Raw genomic sequence first — 21,816 nt, 5'->3', positions numbered from 1 at the left:
GAACACACTTATCAGGAAAAGATCAATGCTTTGGTGTTGGTGGTGACAGGCAGCCAGGCCCTTGCTAGCTTCCCCCAAAGGCCCTGACATTCTCCTTTCTTCTATGTGGCAATCTGAGCCCACTGTGGCACAGGGAATCTAAGTCTTGAAGTCCTCATCTGTCCCTCCCGAGAGTTACTCTGAGCTCTCTTTCTAGTGAGTGGCATGGTTCTTTAACCAGTTATCAAGCTAGAAAGCTGGCATTCGTCTTGACCCTTCCATGGCTGCCATCCAATGAGCACATCCCCTCGGTTCTACCTCCTGAATGTCGCTGGGATCCTCTCCGCTTCTTACTCTTTCTGCATTTCCTCCTCTTGGCCATCCTCGTTTCTTGCCTGGACAACTGCAGCAGCCTCTTGTTTCTTTGCCTCTGGTTAGAGTCCTTTCAGACACTTTCCACAGGGAAGTCAAAGGGATTATTCTCAAAAGTGTCTGTCTCTTCATTAAACACTTCAGTAGCTTCCAATAGAACAGAGTATGCACCCACTGGCATGACTTAGGAGACATTTTAATGTCATGTTCCTGATTACTCTTCCTTCTTTCTATTATGTTAGCTCACATTTAGCAACATCTTACTTTGTATGAGGTGCGGTGTCTCATCTAATCATCTCATAGGTAAATATTAAAAAGCACTGTTATTAACCTCATTTTGCTGAAGAAGAAAGTGAAGCTCAGTGAGGCTGTTACTTTGTCCACGATGCTTGATTAACAAGTGGGATAGAAAGGATTTGAACCCAGGTCTCTCCAGAGCCCGTGATACTAACTATGCAGTCCTACTCCCTAGCCATCTCTGGCATCATCCCTCTTCTTGCACTATATGTTTCAGAATCTGGCCACATTCCTCACCACCACCTGGTCCCAAACTGCCATCTCTCACTGGGATTATTGCAATGAGCGTCTGTTCTCCCTGCTTCCATTCACCTGTGCCTGCCTTTATGTCTTCTCTAACACAGTGACAGCACTAGCCCTTAAATAGAGTATGTCATCTGTCTGCTCATAACTTCCCAATATCCAATTTCTGAGCAAAACTCAAATCTTGGCATTGGCCTCAAAAGCCTCTCAATATGGCCTGGCCCCTTTTCCCCCTTCACCCATCTCTCTGGCTACCTTCCTCCTTACCTGCTCAAGCCACACGGGTCTCATGGCTGTGCTTTGAAGTCAAGAAGTATTGCTTTGTGTTGTTGAATTTACTGTTTCTTCTCCCTTTTAACTTTCTGCTAAACCCTTCTGATCATTTGATTTAAAATGGTAACTTCCTGGGGGTGCCTCAGTTGGTTAAGCATCCATCTCTTGATCTCAGCTCACATCTTGATCTTGGGGTCATGAGTTGGAGCCCTGCCTTGGGCTCCTTGCTGGGCATTGGCCTGCTTAAAAATAAAATAAAATAAAATAAAATAAAATAAAATAAATAAAATAAAATAAAATAAAATAAAATAAAATAAAATAAAATAATAATAAAATGGCAACTTCCATTGCCCGGTGCTCCTTACTCCCGTCCTCTGATTTATTTTCTTCTTAGCATTTGCTCGTTAGTTTGTGTCTTCTCCATTACCAGAAAGTCAATCCATAAAGGCTGAAGATTTGACTGTCTTGTTCACTTTTATAACTCCATTTCCTGGGGAATCACTGGGCACACATCAGGGGTTCATGAACTATTTTAGAACGAGCATACAAGACATACACCCATCATTGTATTTGCTCATGATTGCTTAAGTTATAAGGAAAACTTTTTTTGTTATTTTGGATTGGGATTATGAGTCCTTCGTTGTATAAAAATTGCATATAACATGCTTTATGGATCTAACAATTTTATGTTCCATTTATAGATAATTCGTGACCTCATCATATAGTACCAAAGAAGCTTATAACACAGGCAGTAACTGTCTATAGCATCTATGTTTGTGATCAATACCTGTACCCTTAAATGTCTTTTCTACCAGCTAGCTGTATAATTTTCTGAGAAAGTAGAACAGGATTTCCTAAATGAGTTTGTCTCTAAATTGTATTTCCTCCCTTCTTTTCATGCCCTCCTTTGTATTTTCATTTACAACCTGGGCAATTTAACTTCTGAATGACTAGATAGCATTTAAAAGGGTGTTGGATGTCACAGAATGAACAAGTAACAAAATACATCTGTTCAAAATTCTTTGTCTCTTTTCACTTTGATTCAAGTGATCTGTATCCTTACTTAGAGTTGAAATTCACCTTGCCACCTCATTTCCTCCTTTATTAGGTTTGCCTTTGAAATGCAGAAGTTCACTTGAGCAATAATTCTCTCACTTTTGAGAACCACTCTAACAAAAGCTGACCTTTTTTTTAAGCAGCTGTTGATTAGACAGTTAAACATCGAGGCAGCACTCGCATGGTAGTTCTCAGTCTGATGTAACTTGGAAATAGAAAGCTATAACAACCTGAGGTTGAAATGCTTTCAAGCAATTGAGCTTAAAGTTCCTGAAAATTATCTTGTAGGGCTTCTTCTCAATTCCCCACATTCCACCCCCCACCCCCCCCACCCCCCCCCACCCCCCCCCCCGATTTTACATCTGGCTAATTTGCACACTTCAGATTGGATTCCTGAGCACACTGGCAGTGTGAGAACTGTTGTGGAACTCATCATTATCATTCCAAGCCTTTAATTAACCCACTTGAAAGTGGCTTTGTCATGTCTATGAGCAACAGAAAAGCAATTGACTCATTCTTAGAATAGGTGTATCATAGGGGAGAGTAATGAGTAATACTGTGCTCTTCACTAAAGCCTCATCGGTCCAGGAGCATAAGGAACATTAAGAACACAGATCCTCCAGTAATTCTCTTTGATACAATAGTGTAGGTATTACTGTTTTCTCACAGCTAGGTAAATTAGACATAGAAAGGTCGAGTGATTTGTACGTGTGCCCATGAAAGGTCAGTGGCAGAACCAGAGGTAATCCCTTGGTGTGAATGATAAGACCACTCTCTCCAACAATTGCTTTGAGAGCAAGGACCCTAACTTTTTTTTCAGTCAACTGCAAGACCTATTTTAATATGGTCAGAGGTCTCAAAAAGATGCTTCTTTTCACCTCTCTGTGCTGGCCTTGGAAAAAAAGAATCACTAGAAACAGTGAAAGAATTAGAATGCTTTTGAAGAGATAAGGGACAGTATAATTCTTATTTTCTTTATGTTGTAAGTAAATGACTAATCACTTTATTCCATAAATACGAACTAAAATATCTTTCACATTTACAAATTGTAATTCAACATTTCATAAAAATCAATCTCCTCTGGAAAATTAGAAACATATACCATTAAAAATAGGTCAGACAGGAACATTCTATGCCATCCATCCATTCAATAAATATTTATTAAGGACCTGTTTGGTACTGGACACTATTCTGGAGGCATGGGATACAACAGTGAACACAAAATTCCTGTCATCCTGAAACTTATAGTTTAGGTGAGGGAGACACACTAAAATCAAATAAATAGTATTTCACACTCGCATATCATCATCTGAATTGTCATAGAGAAGGATCCTTGTGTTCTGCTGTTCCTATCCAGACCACATTTGAAAAATCACTCGGGAGGGAACGCGGATGGGAAATATCCAACACGCTGATTTGTAAATGCTTGATGGAGCTACCAAAGTAGTCTTATCCTCTCGTCTCTGGATCTGAAGAAATAAATACATTACTTCCTTATAGGAATAGTAAGACCCAGAAATTTCGAAGACTTATCTTTATGATCATCAGAAAGAAATAGAGTTTGGATGAACATCTGTGTTTCATCAATTCTACGGAACAAAAATAAAAACTACAAGTGTACATCATTTGGGGGTTTCCTAGAGATTAGTTGCTACTTTCTCTGTTTATTAATGTTTATTTGTGTTTTGTATAATCACATGAAACATGGAGAATTGGTTTCATTTTTTGCTTCTCACCCCCAAATATTTTATCCGTTTTGAATAGGACACTACAACGATGATTAATGTAGAATATTTTTGTGAAATACTGATTTCAGATAAGATGATCTACTTACTATTTTTATGTAGTTTTTTTCATGTAGTTTTAGTCATTCAGAAAATATTGATGTATATTCTTACTATGATATCAGAAGCAATTAAGCATGATACTTCATTAAACTTTGCATGAAAAATATAAAATGACAGGTATTTTTTTCTAAAAGTGAAAAAATTTTTTATAAAATTCTAATATATATAGCTTTTGAAGTATTGAAGTAAAAGAAAGTATGACCTGCTCTAGTTGAGCAAAATCAAACTCAAGAATAAGTTTGACTTAAATAATTGTAGGGAAAAAGTTTGTTTTAGAAGGTAATTTTGTTCATCTACTCTTTTCATGAGAATAAGCATATAAACTAATTTTATAAACTAATACGTGTACTATATATTTTGATAAATATTATAGAAACCTCCTTATTAGCAATTTTTTTACTTGAATGGGGTTCTAGTACAGAAATATTTTTAAAAGTGTAAAATGAGCTCAGAAATTAAAGCTATGAGTGATAAATGACCAATATTTATTTATTTGTTTGGTTTTTTACTTATTTACTTATTTATTTACTTACTTATAATTTATTTTTCTTTCAAGTTTTTATTTAAATTCCAGTTAGTTAACATATAGTATAACATTGGTTTTCAGGAGTAGAATTTAGCAATTCATCACTTACATATAACACCCAGTGCTCATCACAAATGCCCTCCTTAATGCCCATCACCCATTTAGCCCATCCCCCTACCCAGCACCCCTCCATCAACCCTCAATTTATTCTCTGTCCTTAAGAGTTTATGGTTTGCCTCCCTCTCTTTTTTTTCCTTTCATTTCCTTATGTTCATCTGTTTTGTTGCTTAAATTCTACATATGAGTGAAATCATATAGTAGATAAATGACCAATTTTTAAAAGCTAAATGGAATACTTTTCATACGTCTGATCTCAGTTACAATTGAAAAAAAATTGTTCAGGAAATTCCTGTTATTAAGGCTATCTAATATTGTTTACATTTTTCTTGTAGGGAAGGGAAAAAAAAACTCCTTTAAAACCCGTTGCTTCTTTAGTTTTAGATTTTTTTTTTATTTTTATTTTTTAATGTTTTTTAAATTTATTTTTGAGACAGAGAGAGACAGAGCATGAACGGGGGAGGGGCAGAGAGAGAGGGAGACACAGAATCGGAAGCAGGCTCCAGGCTCTGAGCCATCAGCCCAGAGCGCGACGCGGGGCTCGAACTCACGGACAGCGAGATGGTGACCTGAGCTGAAGTGGGTCGCTTAACCGACTGAGTCACCCAGGCGCCCCTTTTAGTTATAGATTTAAATGGAAAGTGGATTCCTGTCCAGTATTTAAATTGGTCCTGGTGGTAAAATTTCCTCTCCAAGAAGACAGTGGTTCTTAAATGTAGTCAGGATTGAAATCACCCAGAGGGCTTGCTAAAGTGGTTGCTGGGCCCCACCCACAGAGTTTCTGATTCTAAAGGGCCCTGAGGCAGTACCTAGGAATTTGGGTTTCTGAGGAGTTCCCAGGTGATGCTGATGCAGCTGGTTCAGGAACCACATTTTGAGAACCACTCCATTAGGATGAAATTCAGCAACCACTAGGAAAGCTGGAGTTTTCATAGCAACACTTTGAATGCTTTATGTCAAAACCATAGTGCAACTATAACCTACTACCTTAAATCATTTAAAAATGCATTGTTGCTGGTGGGCCATTTATGTCGGGGTTTTTTTCTTTCCTACTTTGCTTTGCTTTGAAGTTTGAGCTATCAAACATATCTTCATTATAATAACGAAAGGTCTTTTATTGATTTTACTGTGATTTTAGATAGACCCTAATGAATAGGAGTCCAGACCATCTGAAAATTGAGTGTTTTTTTGGGGGGGGGTGCGGGGGTTGTCCTTTTGGTTGGTTGGTTTTGGTGAATTTCTTGTCATTTTGTCCATCTTTGTCTTAGTTTGGCCACAATGGAAAAAATTAACTGTTTTCTAAGAACCGTAAAGAATTTATTTTGGATATTGGATGAATAAAACCTATATATTTTTTAAACTCCTTTTATAAACATGCTCCTTTATCAACTCCTTTGATAAAGTATAGAGTAATGTTGGCATTCTAGGCTACTTTAGTCCTGTAGGAGGAGGGAAGGAACCAGGTCATTACTTCCCTATGGTTGTAGGTATGAGGAAACAGTCCTGAGATCTCATGCTTTCCTTTGTGTCTGAAGTCATTGGTCTGGCAGTCCACCCGTCCTCTACAACTGCCTCTCAAGGTGTTCAGGGGTTTGTGTCGTCTCTTTCCCAGGCTTACTGATTTGTATTTCTCAGAGTGACACTCCCTCTGTTCACCTTCCTCTCCATTGCTATGCTTTCCTCTTGGCCATGCTTTCTTTGAGGCATTCTCTGTTTTTTTGTGTGTGTTTTTTTAAACTTTATTAATTTATTTTGAGAGAGAGAGAGAATGTGTGTGTGCAAGAGCAGGGGAGAGGCAGAGAGAGAGAGAGAGAGAGAGAGAGAGAGAGAGAGAATCCCAGGCAGGCTCCAGGCTGTCAGAACAGAGCCCGATGCAGGGCTCCATCTCACAAACCACAAGATCATGACCTGAGCTGAAATCGAGATGGTTAACTGACTGAGCCACCCAGGCACCCCTGAGGCGTGCTCTTCAGATTCTTTTGGAAGTCCAGAAAAATAAACATTAGGTCTTTCTCTTTCCACTCTAGTTAAAATCCAAATTCTGCAAGACATTATGGACAACCATGCTTGACTAGGGAACAAGAAAGTCTGGGAAGGAGAAAAAAGAACTAGCATTAACTTTAAGAAAGACTGAGGTTTTCCAGCTAATCCATTTCTTTACACTCTTTGGTGGAGAATCAGTACTTTCGTCTGCTTCCCATAGCCTTATCTATAATACTATATAGATATCGTATACATAATATCAAACCCATGTCTGTAATACTCGTCCACATTTTCTCCCCTCACTTTACCCCTCACCCCCAACTCTCTAATGTGCTCACCCTCTTCTGGAAATGCCACCATTTCTGCATCTTTCACTATTTAACCTCAGATTTAATTTGAAAATTACTGGGGGGGTTCCTGCAGCCTTGATTTACTGATTGAAGTAGAGAGCAAGTGATCCTCTCTTTTAGAAATGCCAGAAGTTTATATGCTTATAAAGGGTCTAAGTGCACATACCCTGCCACAGTGAATATTTTCTTGCTGAGACCACACAGTTCAGTCTCATGTGAGAAAGCCTTTTCTTCTTAACATGAGTTTGACCCTACTCTGAACACAATCATAATCCTGGTTTCAATCTTCTAGAGGGACAGTTATTTCTTCTTTGGGTTATTTTCTTTATAAGGGACTTTGTAGTACTGAGAGCAGCTCTGGACAGTTGGCACCATTCTCAAATGGTTTCTCTCTATCCCCCAATTCTTTTTCTAATAGAAGGGGAAAAGAATAAGAAGATCTTAGTTTATCATGTCAAAATTAAGAGAAAAATTCCTTAATGGCTTGCATTTGTATTAGCTTCTGCTATAGATTGAATGTTTGTGCCACCCACCACCCCCAAATTCGTATGTTGAATCCCAACGTCCAGTGCAATGGTGTTTGGAATTTTTGCCTTTGAGAGGTGATTAGGTCATGGTGGTAGAGCCCTCATGAATGGGATTAATGCCCTTATACCAGAGACCTGAAAGATCCCTTGCCCTTTCCACCAATGAGGTTTTAGTGAAAAGACGCCTGTCTATGAGGAAGTGAGCTCTCCCCAGACACCAAATCTGCTGGTGCTTTTTCCCTTCAACTTCCCAGCCTCTAGAAGTGTGAGAAGTAAATCTGTATGATATATAAGCCATCCAGGCTCTGGTATTTCTGTTTAGCATCCCAAACAGACTGATACAGCGTGCTAGGGCTGCTGTACCAAATTACCACAATTTTGAATTTTTTTTAAGTTTGTTTATTTATTTTGAGAGAGACACAGACAGCATGAGTGGAGGAAGGGCAGCTAGAGAGGGAGAGAGAGAGAGAGAGAGAGAGAATCCCAAGCAGGCTCCGTGCTGCCAGCACTGAGCCCAATGTAGGGCTTGAACCCACGAAGCTGTGAGATCATGACCTGAGCTGAAACCAAGAGTCGGACGCTTAACCGATGGAGCCACCCAGGCGCCCCCAATTACCACAATTTTGATAGTCTAAAATGGCAGACATTTATTCCCTTCCAGTTCCGGGGGCTGCAAGTCCTAAATGAAGGTATTGGCAGAGCCATGCTTTCCCTGAAAGCTCTAAGGTAGGGTCCTCACCTGCATCTTCTTTGCTTCTGCTGGTAACAGCAACCCTTGGTGCTGTTGGCCTTGTATCAGTCCCTGTCTCCTGTTATTACATGGCATTCTCCCTATGTGTCTGTGTCTGTGTCCAAATTTCCCTCTTCTTACAAGGACACTAGTCTTTGCATTAGGACCCACCTTCATCCAGTATGACCTCATCTTAACTGAATACATCTGCAAAGACCCTATATTCAAGTAAGATCACACTCACAGCTATTGGGGGTTAGGACTTGAGTATGTCTTTTTGGTGGACACAGTTCAACTTCAATAGTATTCTCTGCTCAAACTCCTACATGGGCATTTAGTATGATTGCACCTTCCAGACCTGTCTCTCTCTACCCATCTTCTGTGACTTTCTTCATGCATGTCCCCATCTCCCCTAAGAACGGCTTCCTCATGACATCCTCACCTCCCCCTTCCTGCCTATGGACATTTTATCCATTCTTTAAAACCTTTGTCAGATGCATTTTTTACATGATTCTTTTCCTAGTGCTACCACCAAATGTGATCTCTTGCATTCCTGCCCGTATTTTCCTTCATATTAATTACATTTCTATAATTATTTTCATTCCTCCAACTAGAAAGTAGATTGCTTAAAGAAAGAGAATAAGTCTTACTTATCTCTATAATCCCACAGTAGTGTTTTTTGCTTTCTACATAAAAGAAACACCAAATCAGAGAAAGATACATGTTTTGAAAACAGGTTTGTGTATTTTAAACATGTTAGAAAAGGTAAACACCTTAGTTTATATTCTCCTGCTGATTTCTCTCTGCTTCTAACAGGAAGAGTGTTTGCTATAAAAGCATTGTACAATTATTAACGTAAACGTACAAGCCAATTATTCTGACTTCAGGCTCCAGCGCACTTTGTGATCTTTGGAAAGGCAGTTGCTCTGTCAGTTTTACCAATTAATACAAGTGGAACTCACATGAAAAAAATCACATGAGAAGTGCCAAAGAATAATTATTGTTGAATATCATTCAAGTGCAATTGCTTGATTTTTTTTTTACTCCATCCCTATTTGGACCAAAACTGAAATGAATCAGAATTCTAATGATGGGAAGATAAATGTGAATGGTTTAATAAGGGATGCTGCTAAAAATAAAAAGCCTAAATCTGTCATCTTTATTCCCTAATCTTGGATTTAAAAAGCTGCACGGTGTTACTTAAAGACTTAGCTGTAGGTTATATATGTTTGTGTATATGGTTGTGTGTATGGTACTTATGAGTGTGTATGTATTTTATATATATGCACAAATTTTTATTCCTGTTTAAAGTTGTATATGTATTTAAATTGCAAATATGTCATGACTAGTAATGAAGTGCATGATTTTCCTTCCCCCCCAACACATAATGAAAGATCTCTATGCATTCAAGGGAGTCTTTCCTTGTGGGAGTTATGTCTTTATTCTTTTATAAGACTAACTGCCAATGTTTTGATTTCTTTCTCCCTGATATATATATGCATATATCTGCACATGTATTACATTGCATTTTTTAAAACTTTAATATTATGAAAGGGATAAATTATCTCAGGCTAGTTTTTCTGTTTGTAGTAATGAGCTAATAAGAGTTTTTTATTGGTAAAATTCTTTCATCACCATTTACCAAGCAGGTATGGCGAATGTAGGCATCATGTCCATGCCATGTATAAAACGATTGCTACAATTTCACCTAATAAAGACTGTTGTGGATTGTAACTATTTCTAGGTCCCAGAGATTTTCTAACTATAACATTATTCCTTTTTAGTATTCAGTGATGATGCCCATGTTCAGATTCTCATTATTAGTAACATTGATGGATGGTTGGTTTTCCAGACCATGTTGTATAGTGACATCAGGTAATTTCAAATACTGTTGTGAGGGTCTCTGTGAGCTAAAGTTATATATCATAAGATGACTGTCCTTGTATGTCTTCATTAACTCTTTTCAAGTTTTTAATTAAGATTTAAATTACATTTCTCATTGTGATGGATCTCCACAGATGTGCTATACTTGTCTAGAAACTTACCTTTTTTTTTTTTTTTCACATTTGGTTTCCAAAGCACATGATATTAAATGATGCTGTTGCTTCTTTGAATTATGGGGTTGTTTTTCTTTATTTGTGTCATATAAAAAAGTATGTGGCAGGGAATGGTAGAGAAAATTGGCTAAAGTAAAGAGCCCATCACTAAGAAAAAACTGATGTTTATGATTGGCAGCATGGTCATTCTGGGTAACATTTTTAATAGGAGTGCATATAAAGGGGACTAAATCTTTAAAAAAAACCCAAAACTATTGAGCATATGTTAATTGGTCTCTGAGAATTTATACTGTGCTTCTAGTACACTGTAAACTTGGACCAGAGAGCTCTGTATCGATACCAGTTATTTTCACATGTTTTAGAATCATTGAGATATTATTTACTTTTGTATTTTGTTTATATAATAGGGATTCTATCCTTGCTTCACAGGGTTCAAGCCCACATTTATTGAGTATTCAGGTCCTTCTTCTCCAAATAGCTTACAATACGGCAGAAGAGATATAAGTACATGAATTAACTATGAAATAAGAACAGAATATTAAAGTATTTTATTTCTACAAACCCTGGGAATTCTACCATCATCTGATGTCTAACTATATTTCTTTGGCCTTTGTATTTTATCAAGGAGGAAACAGAGAGATAATTCATCGAGATTTAAGAGTTTTTGCCCAATAAATACATAATGAATGTCATTCACTAACTTGTTTCTTTAGCAAATATCTATTGTGTCTATTTGGTGTACCAAGTTCTGTTTTTTCCTCTGAGAATGTAGAGGTTAAGACAAGGTCCTTTTCCTTGGAGAGACATAATATTAACTAAGATACAATATGAGAAATTTTGCTATCTAGGTATGTTACAGGGCACCATCTGAACACAGAACAAGCAAGAGCAAACTAGGCTAATTAGTCAGGAAAGGCTCTCAGTCACAAAATAATGTAAAAGATATCCAGGCAGAAAAAAAATGGTACAGTTATTTCTATTTTGTTTTTTCTTATTATATATTTTTAATTTTCCAATGTATGTGTAGATTACATATATAATTATGAATAAATTTTAAATGTTTGAACATGTGAGAGAGGCCTCCACATCTTATTTTTTTAAAGTGTCTTTGAGAGTGCCATTATCTTCAATAAAACAAGAAAATGTAGAATCATCTCATTAACACTGCAGGAAAGAGAGAAGTCCTGCTGTTTCTGTTAAGTAGTACATACTAAATGAAAATTATCTGTATAGATTTGTACTATTCATTATATCACATAAAATGGCATTGTTGATTTCTTAAAATCATTATGTTAATTTTAATACTATAAAGTAACTATAAAGAAGTAAAAGTTTTTAATAAATAAATTTATAAGAAATTATTCAAATTACTGTCTTACATTGGAAACCTATCCTTTGTTTATGATTTAAGAGTTATGATATTTATATTTAATTTATTAAACAAATATGTATTGAATATCTACTATGTGCCAGACACTGTTCTAAGCCTTGGAAATATAACAGTGAACAAAATGGATGAAAATCTCTGTTCTCTAAGAACATAAGCTTACTCTGTTGTGGCAGGGATAGTTAATGAAGACATTGATAATAAAATATGGTATGTCAGATCATAGTATGCTATGGGGAAAAATAAAGGAGGAAATGTTGTTGGATGTATTAGGAAAGACGGACGAGGTCATTATTCAAAGCATGTTTATTGATAAGCCAGTATTTGAAAGGAGTCCTGAAGAAGGTGAGGAAGCAAACCATGCAGGTGTCTAGAGGAAGAGGATCCAGAAAGGGAACACCTACAAAGCCTTGAGATGGATACACGCTTCTCAGGTTGAAGGAACAGTCAGGAGCCCAGAAGGGCTGGGATCTTGGGGAGGTACCAGGAGAGTAATGAGAAAGGTGTAACAAGGCCAGATTCTATTGGCCTCGTTGGCCATGGTGAAGACTTGGCTCTAACTCTAACTGAGATGGCAGCCATTGGAGGGTTTTGAGTCGAAGAGGCATGATTGTACCAAAAAGATGACTCTGGCTCCTGTGTTAAGGCTAAACTCTGGGAGACCAGGGTGACTCAGGGAGACCAGTTAAAGGCTATTGCAATATTCCAGGTGAGAGAAGATGGTGGCTCAGGGCAGTGTGGTGATGGAGACCAGATGATAGATATATGGTTACACCTAAAACCTGATCATTACTAGTCACTGCTCCCTGCCCCCCATCAGTGAGTTCCACTTTAAGTATCTCAGGCTGGCTTGCCTTTTCTAACTAGTACTTTTCTTCTAGCACTTCAACTGCAACACATTTTTTTAAAGACATTAGAAGCTACAATTCATTGATCCTACCACCTTTTCATTGTCCCTCTTGGCTTCATTACCTTTGTAATTCAGCTTAGCTTCCATGGACCCATTGAAAGTCCTAGCATGGACTCTTAATTTCCACGTATGTCTTTTTGGTGTGTTGTTGACCTTGTCCTGAAAAACCACAAATCCCATTAATTACAATTCTGTCTACTTATGCCTGGACCCAGACAGCTGAACCTCACTGGAGAAAAACACACAAACATGCTTACTGACCTCGCTTTCACCATCACAGAAAGGGAGCTCTTAGGACTTCCTGACAATCCTACTACATTTTCCAAGTGTGTTCACTTTCCCTAGCTCACCATCTCATATCTTCTCTTCCTCAAATTTCCAACACCTCCTTTCTCATCCTCATTATCAGCTTCCTACTACACTGAGAAAATAAAAGTAACCAGGAAAAAACCCAAAACTTTTCTGTGTTCCCATCATCAAAACTAACACCCTCCTGACTCTGCACCCATAGCTCTGCTGTCAGTATGGTTGAATTTGTTTCTATCTAAGGCAAAAACCTTCCACTTACATCTTAGATTATTCCATTCTCACCTAGTCAAGATGTTGCTTTAGCAAACGTTCCAGCTCTCTCAAAATTAAACGAACATGATGTTACAATTCTCATCTTTAAAAATACCGCCCTTTTGCCTTATCCATTTGTCTAGCTACCACCCTGTCTCTTGGCTCCCCCTTATAGTGGTGCTTTTCAAGAGTTGCCTATACTCATTGTTTATACTTCTTATCCACGCATTCTTACTTCAACTTGTTACATTAGGCTTTGGTGTCCACCATTCTCTGAAACTGTTGCTGTCGAGGTTATCAGTGACTTTTAACTGTCACTTCCTGGTCATCATTTGATTCAACTGTCATCAACTTTTGACACAAATGATCACTCCCTCCATCCTGAAGTTCTTTCTTCATTTGGCTGCCAGGACCCCTGATTTCACTGGTTTTGTTCCGACCTCCCTGGCGCAAATTTCTCAGTCTTCTTTTCAGATTCCCCTCCTCTTCCTAAATTCTATTGGTGTTCTTTGGATCTCTTTTCTCTGTCTGAGCTCACTTTTAGGTCATCTCATTAAGCTCATGATTTTAAGTATGACACATATACTGATGACACCTCAGTACATAGTTCCATTCCCGAACTCTGCACAGAACTCTTGATAAACACGTCCATCCAACAGCCTGCTCATCGTCTCCTTTTGCATGATATATAAAGTTTCATGTGTCCAAAATCAAAGTCTTGATTTTCTCTCCCTAAATATGGTCCTTCTGCATTTTTCCTTAGTTACTGGAATTTCTAAGCCTTCAGTTGCTCAGGTCTATACCGTTGGGGTCAATCCTAACTCCTTCATGCCCTAGATGCAAACTGTAAACAAGTCATGCCAATTTTACCTTCAACAAACTTCTTAAAACATATGCTAATGTGCCTAAATGATTATAATAATTCTATCCTTTGAAACATATTTAGAATTTTAGAAGCACCTATAAGTCGCAACAAATTTCATGACTACAGTTTGTAATAAAAATCTGTATAATTCACATTTAGTCAAGAATGAAATGTAAATGGTTTTCTTGAGTGAATTATAAATATCCCTGAAAGCCAATCTAAAATAATAGCTTTGGAAATGATTTGCTTTAGAGCAGCATCAATGGAATGAATATTTAATTTACCACGTTACCACTTACAAGTATAATTTTTATGAGGTTTTATAGGTCCTGGATTATTGTTTAAAATTTATCTCCATTCTTAATAATCACAATTTGAGTTAACATCTTAAGAATAGTACAAAGACTTATTTATTGCTCTGTAAGTTGATAAGAATACTATGAAACCATACTGCTTGAGTTCAATACTGGCTCTATCATTTTCTAGAGACATTATCATGGGCAACTCCCTTAAATGCTCTGTGCCTCAGTTTCCTTATCTGTAAAATGGGGATAATACGAGTGCCTACTTTAGGATTTCCTAGAAGGATCAAATGAGACCATGCACTTAAGTGTTTAGGATTAGTGGCTGGCACAGGGTAAGAGATAGGAATGGTGCCAGGAATAAGAATTATATGTGGATTCTTTTTACTAGAAGCCCTCAGGAAACTTGAGGCATGAGTAGAATACCTGAAAGGTTAAAGACATTGCAGGGTTTCAGGAATTGTTCAAGACAGCCATAAAAGTGATATGTGAAGGCATCATGTATTAGTTATTTACAACGTGAGAGAACTGGCAACAAATGTCATAGACGTTCAAATGGGAGAGAAAGATTACTTCTATCAACAGAAGTTTAAGACAATTTGTGGTGAAATTTTTATTCTGTAAATGCCATTTCCACTCCTAATAAAACTGAGAAAAGTATGAATTCTGACATATGAATATTCAGAAGCATAGGACTTTAGTACAAACTGCTAATGTAGAGAGCTTTGATTAGATTCCATAAGAGAAATTCCTCTGAAATATAAATACCTATTTATTTGTGTATATAGAAGCTGCCATTTATATTGGTACTGTTACCTACTGAAGTATCACACTGCTGATCAAGTTGTTTTAGATATGCATGTATTTTAAATCTATTATAGGGAGTATCAGTTATATATCTCTGCAGGTGTTTCTTCTTCCTGGCTCAATTATACATTTATCTAAGATATAAATTTAATCAACAGATAGTAAGTGAACACCTACTCTGGGAGAGACACGGTCTTCTCATGAGAGGAACATATATATTGCCAAACAAAAAAATGTAAAATTGATATGGTAATAACAGCTGATCCTTATAGTTTCATTATTTATAGCTTTCAAATGGACATGCCTTACTGAAGTGTAATTAATCACCGTTAACCCCAGAACTGTGAAGCTATGTGTACAAGTGGACAAAGTAATTTCAAAGTTTAATCCCAGGAAAGGGGGAAAAAGAGACCTAAATCCTTTTCTCTTCTCTTTCCCTCTAGTTGGCCCGTCACAACAAACTCTTACAACAGATGCTCAAACCAGGATCAGATCCAGATGATGGGGATGAAGCCTTAAAATATTATGCCAATCACACTGCACAGATTGAGGTAACCATCAATTATTTCTTGAAAGGGATCAACTGTGAAAATATATGTTCACTTTCTATTTCAGGACATTTTCATAATTGTTTCCTAGAACAATGAAGCAGATTTAAAAATATAAACTGGAAAAGTATATATCAAAAGATAAGATGTGAAGAGTCATCTATAAGAAATCGAGGTGCATATCTTTCAAAGCAGTCTTTGATTTTGGCAGATAAAGCAGTCTTTAGCTTTTGGCCAGAACTGTATCTAAATTTTCTTTTGTAATTAATGTGACTTTTGTTTTATTTTGGTCATAGAAGCAATCATTGCAGAGCAGTGGTGTTTTCATGAAAAGATTATTATAATAGAAGTATCATTCAAGAAAAGCATGCTCGGTCAAAACTCTAAAAGGCTAATTAAAAGAGATCTCTGTGTAAGACAGTGTTCAAAAGTATGGAAGGCACTATAAAGTTTTCATATTGATAGCATAAACTTGGAATGATTTATAGCAGTTTCCATTTTCAGTATGCAGCAATTGATGCCCTACCCCCTAAATGAAACATTATGTAATAGCTGGTGGCAACTCAGAAGGTGGAGGTCAACATGGACTTATCATTATGTGTTGTGAGACCCATCTGGCTGTCATTTACTAGCTATGGTATCATTTTGACACTAGTTGGCAGAGCTAATCAGGCAGAAGTGAGCAGAGTAGTTGACGCTTGTCACTCGTAATTTACATTCATACATTTATTCACTTTGGCAGGTATTTTTTTAGTTTTCAGCAGAATGCATGATGGGTAACACTGCTATTAACTCTCAGGGTATATTATCACTACACCTTGTTGTTTCCTATTGCCAAACATTTGGAATAATGAGCATTATTACCTCATATCACAGGATGGATCTCTTGCTCACGTTTATAGACATGAATAATACTGCAGCCTTGGTGGGAGATTTGACCCTGGTAGAACCCATGAGCTGGACCAGAAGCAGAAACATTCTTTATTGCATCAGGTGCTTAGAGACAGAGAGGCTGGCCAAGTCAGGAAGCTGGGGAAATTGATACAAATTTATCACCAAACCACTTAGGTTCTGAGGAAGGTCCCAGAAGTCTCAGTACAAAGCTACAGGATTAGAAGAGGTAGGAATAGGAGGTGGGCTGGGTGGGTCAGAGGAAGGGTCCAGTTAATACCTGTGTGAGAGATGGCAGCTATCATTTGAGGTTGGATTTTTACTGGTTTCCCAGCAATGAGGAGGTATTTCACTGCAAATACACAACTTTAGTAATTTGTTAGCAGATCACTTACTCTCCATCACATACAGAAGATAATTCTGTGTAATAAGTGCATAAACAAAGGGCGAAGGAAATGTAGAGAAAACAGCAATTAACTGTGCCTGGGGAGTTTCAGGATGGATTTTACAGACAGTTGCCAAAAAAATATATTAAAGATTGAGTAGAAGTTTCTTCATTAAAGATTGGGCACAGAATTTCAGATAGAAGTAAATGAAAGAAAGATGTGAAAGAACATATGAGTGGGGGTGTCTCTTTTCAAAAGAACAACTGTGAAAGATGATGGTATTGAAGATGACTACACTGGAGAAAAACGTGTGTGTGTGTGTGTGTGTGTGTGTGTGCATGCATGCATGTGTGCGTGCACGTCTCTGTGTGTGTGTAGGATATTTATAATGCTCCTTATAAAATGTGATCACCTAAGGAAAAGGGTATGGAAAAGGACACCCCTGGGCTTCTGGTCTGAATAAATAAGCAGAACTGGTGTTGCGCATTGGGGGCCTAGCTCTGAGACCCCAGAGAAAGGAAGACCATTTGTTGGTTCTTGGATAAATAGAACTTGAGGTGACTTTCAGGCATGCATGAAGTTGGGTACAGAAGTCCAGGGTTCAAAGGAACAGTCTGGACTGATGATCTAACTTATACATGTTGACCAGTCCTCATGCTCATTGGAAGACCAGCTCATATGCCCCACGCAGAGAGGCCTCTCACCCTTCTATCAGGCATTCATTAGTTTCATCCCACTGCACCTCCCACAACAGTTTGATCATGCTGTTAAATATATCATATTGGAATATGTGTATTATGTATCACTTGTCCCTTCCTTGAGACAGGGCCCATTCTTGATCATCTCTATGTTTCCAAAACTGACACTGTGCCTGGAGCACCACCATAATAATGATTATTGTTGAAAATAATAGGTTTTCTAAAGTTATAGACTGAAAGACACTGGGAAATTTGAAGGACCTTGTGGGTCACCCATCCAAAGAGAAATTATTCTGTAATGATCCTGCTTCCACTTCCAATTCTTCCTGTGATAGAGATCTCACTACTTCAGAAGGAAACAGATCCAATTTTGAACAATTTGAATAATTAGAAAGTTATTTTTTTTATAAAGAGTGCACATCAGCCCACTTTAATGTTTACCCAGTGTTCAGAACATTTGCTCCTCCATCAGCATGATAGCTTGGCTGTACCATTTGAAGACCCATGATGATCACTAAGCTATAGCCTCCTATAGATTGGGATTCATGATGTTTTTTCACTTTGAATTCCCCAGAGCTCCTTACCTAAGGAGTGAATAGTCATTTGTTGAATAAATATATTGAAAACATTATCCATTTTGGCTTTTTACAGTTAATACATCCCCCTTGTCTGCAGCAATCCCTCTAGTTTGTAGGTGCCCCCTTGTAAAATGTGACAACCAGAATCAAACATAGCATCTCATAAAGGACTGAATAGTTTGGTTTGTAATAAATAAGGCTCTATTTATTTTTCAAAATTAATCTTAATTTTAATTTTTGATTTAAATTTTTAAAAAGTCAAAAGCAATGCACCCATTTTTCCCACATCCCGTCCCCTGACTCTGGCAACCACCAATCTATTGTCTGTATCTATGTATATCTATTGTATGTATCTATTTATATTCAGAGTCCACATATAAGAGAGATCATGTGCTATTTGTCTTTCTCTGACTTTTTTCATTTATATGAATAATATAAATGGACCCTTGAGGTCCATTCATTTGTTGTCATAAATGGTGAGATTTTGTTATTCTTTATGGCAAATATTCCTCTGTGTATATATACCACCATTTTCTTTACCCATTCATCCATTGACAGACACTTAGGTTGTTTCCATAATCCGACTATTATAAATAGTGTTGCAGTGAACATGGGGGTGCAGATATTTTTCAGATTAGTATTTTTGTTTATTTTGGATAAATATGCAAAAGTGGAATTGCTGGATCACATAGTAGTTCCAATTTTAATTTTTGAGGAACCTCCATATTGTTTTCTACAGTGGCCACACCAATTTACATTTCCACCAAGAGTGCACAAAGGTTCCCTTTTCTCCACATCTTCACCAATACTTAATATTTCTAGTCTTTTTGATAATAGTCATTCTAACATGTGTGAGATCATATCACATTGTGGTTTTGATTTGAAGTTTCTTGATGATGAATGATGTAGGGCATCTTTTCATGTATTTATTGCCCATTTGTCTATCTTCTTCAGAAAATTATCTATTCAGATCTTCTGCCCATTTTTTAATCAGACTGGGTTTTTCCGCTATTGAGTTGTATGAATTCTTTATATAGTTTGGCTATTAGCCCCTTATTGGATATTTGATTTGCATATATTTTCTCCCATTCAGTAACTTGCTTTTTCACTTTGTTGATGGTTTCCTTTGATGTGCAAAAGCTTTTTAGTTCGATGTAGTCCCACTTGTTTATTTTTGCTTTTGTTGCCTTAGCTTTTGTCATGTGATTTAAATCATCATCTTCAAGACCTATGTCAAGGAACTTACTACCTGTTTTCTTCTAAGACTTTTTGTGGTTTCAAGTCTTCTGTTTAAGTTTTGATCATTTTGAGTTAATTTTTGTATACTGTGTAAGGTAGTGGTCCAGTTTCATTCTTTTGCATGTAGCTGTCCAATTTTCCAAACCATTTATTGAAGAGACTGTCCTTTCCTCATTTTGTGTTCTTGGTTCCTTCATGGTTAACTAATTGACCACATATGCATGGATTTATTTATGGGGTCTCTATTGTGATCCATTCATCTGTGTTTCTGTTTTTATGCCAATACCACACTGTTTCATTACTATAGCTTTGTAATACTGTTTGAAATCAGGGAGTGTAATTTCTGTCTGTAACTTGCTTTGGCTATCTGGGGTCTTCAGTGGTTCCATACAAATTTTAAGACTGTTCCTTTTTTGTTAGGAGTGTTTGTTCCATTTGAAAAATATCATGGAAATTTTGACAGGGATTGCATTGAATCTGTATATTGCTTAGGGTAGTATGGATATTTTTTAAAAATATTAGTTTTTCCAAACAATGAGCATGAAATATTTTTCCATTTATTTGTGGCTTCTTCAATTTCTTTCATTGGTGTCTTACAGTTTTTAATACATAGATCTTTTAGCTCCTTGATTAAATTTATTTCTAGGTATTGGAGAGAGAGAGAGAGAGAGAGCGAGCACACAAGTGGGGGAGAGGAGCAGAGGGAGAGAAAGACAGACAGAGAGAGAATATCTTAAACAGGCTTTATGCTCAGTGCAGAACTCCATGTGGGGCTTGATCCCATGACCCTGGGATCATGACCTCAGCCAAAATCTAGAGTTGGATGCTCAAATGACTGAGCCACCTAGGAGCCACTGTTGTGTTCTTTTTGATGAAATTCTGAATGAGGTTGTTTTCTTTATTTCTCTTTCTGATAGTTCATTATGAGTGCATAGCAATACAACAGAGTTTTGTGTATTAATTTTTGTGTCTTGCCACTTTACTGAATTTGTTTAGTATTCCTAACACTTTTTTGTTGGAGTATTTAGGGTTTTCTATACCTAATATCATGTCCTCTAGATATAGTGACCATTTAACTTCTTTTTTTCCAATTTGGATGCCTTTTATTTTGTTTTCTTGTCTAATGGCTCTGGTTAGGACTTCTAATACTATGTTGAATAAAAGTGATATGTGTCTTGAGAACCAGAACAGGGCAGGGTTACCTAGTGAGCAAAAAGTGTGATGGGACAAAACAGAAGAATTAATGTTGATTTCAACAATCATTGTCTTGGTACTGATCTTAGAGGAGGAACTTTCAGCTTTGTACTGTTGGTATATTATGATAGCTGTGTGACTTTGTCAGGTATGGCTTTTATGTTGAGATATGTTCCCTCTATACCCACTTTGTTGAAAGTTTTTACCATAAATGGATGTTGAACTTTCTCAAATGCTTTTTCTGCATCTGTTGAACTGATTATATGATTTTAATGTTTTATTTTGTTACTGTACTACATCACATTGACTGATTTGTGGATGTTGAACATCCCTTGCGTCCCTGGAGTATATCCCACTTGATCATGGTATACAGACACTATTTCTTAAATGCATCCTGAGAATTTTTTTTTTATGGTTTTATACTTTTGGATCAAGCAAAAAAAAAAAAAAACAACGTTTTTTTCCCCCTGCAATATAAATAGGTCCAATTTTTCTTTTGTATAATTGACTTCTTTAACCTGTGTTTGGGAATTTTATTTACTGCTACTAAATTTCATTCTGTGTGTGTATTTTTTTTCATTTTTTAATGTTTATTTATTTTTGATAAAGAGACAGAGACAGAGACAGAAATAGTGCATGAATAGGGGAGGGGCAGCAAGAGCGGGAGACACAAAATCTGAAACAGGCTCTACGCTGTGAACTGTCAGCACAGAGTCGACATGGGGCTCAAAGCCACGAACTGTGAGATCATGACCTGAGCCAAAGTCGGATGCTTAACCGACTGAGCCAACCAGGTGCCCCTTTTTTGTTTGTTTATATGATAGTATTCTAGCATTTAGTTTGCATATTTACATATCATTTAGGATAGCTTATATTACAAGTAACAGAACACCAGATTGACCATTGTTTGAACAATAAAAATATTTGATTATCCCACATAAAATGAAATCTGTAGGTACCGGTAGTTCTACAATTGATTCAATAACTCAAGTGATGTCTTCAGACATGCAAGCCTTTCCTATCTTACTTTGTGTCTTCCTTATTATGCTGGTGATATCTCACCTCAAGGTTGCAAAAGGGCTGCCAGAGTTTT

The 21,816-nt window shown here is 37.1% G+C and overlaps 1 protein-coding gene across 2 annotated transcripts in view; it reads left to right on the top strand.

Moving 5' to 3' along the window:
• ITPR2 (inositol 1,4,5-trisphosphate receptor type 2) overlaps positions 1 to 21,816 on the top strand; it is a 487,005-nt gene that overhangs the window by 358,177 nt on the left and 107,012 nt on the right. For both annotated transcript variants that reach the window (XM_042991994.1, XM_042991993.1), the window contains exon 46: positions 15,633 to 15,740. In XM_042991994.1, the coding sequence (XP_042847928.1) occupies positions 15,633 to 15,740 (108 nt within the window). The remainder of the gene's footprint in view (positions 1 to 15,632; positions 15,741 to 21,816) is intronic.

Source organism: Panthera tigris, chromosome B4 (genome assembly GCF_018350195.1).
Source record: "Panthera tigris isolate Pti1 chromosome B4, P.tigris_Pti1_mat1.1, whole genome shotgun sequence".
Taxonomy (NCBI): domain Eukaryota; kingdom Metazoa; phylum Chordata; class Mammalia; order Carnivora; family Felidae; genus Panthera; species Panthera tigris.
The sequence above is the reverse complement of the archived record's forward strand: the minus strand, read 5'-3'. Positions and strand labels throughout refer to the sequence as shown.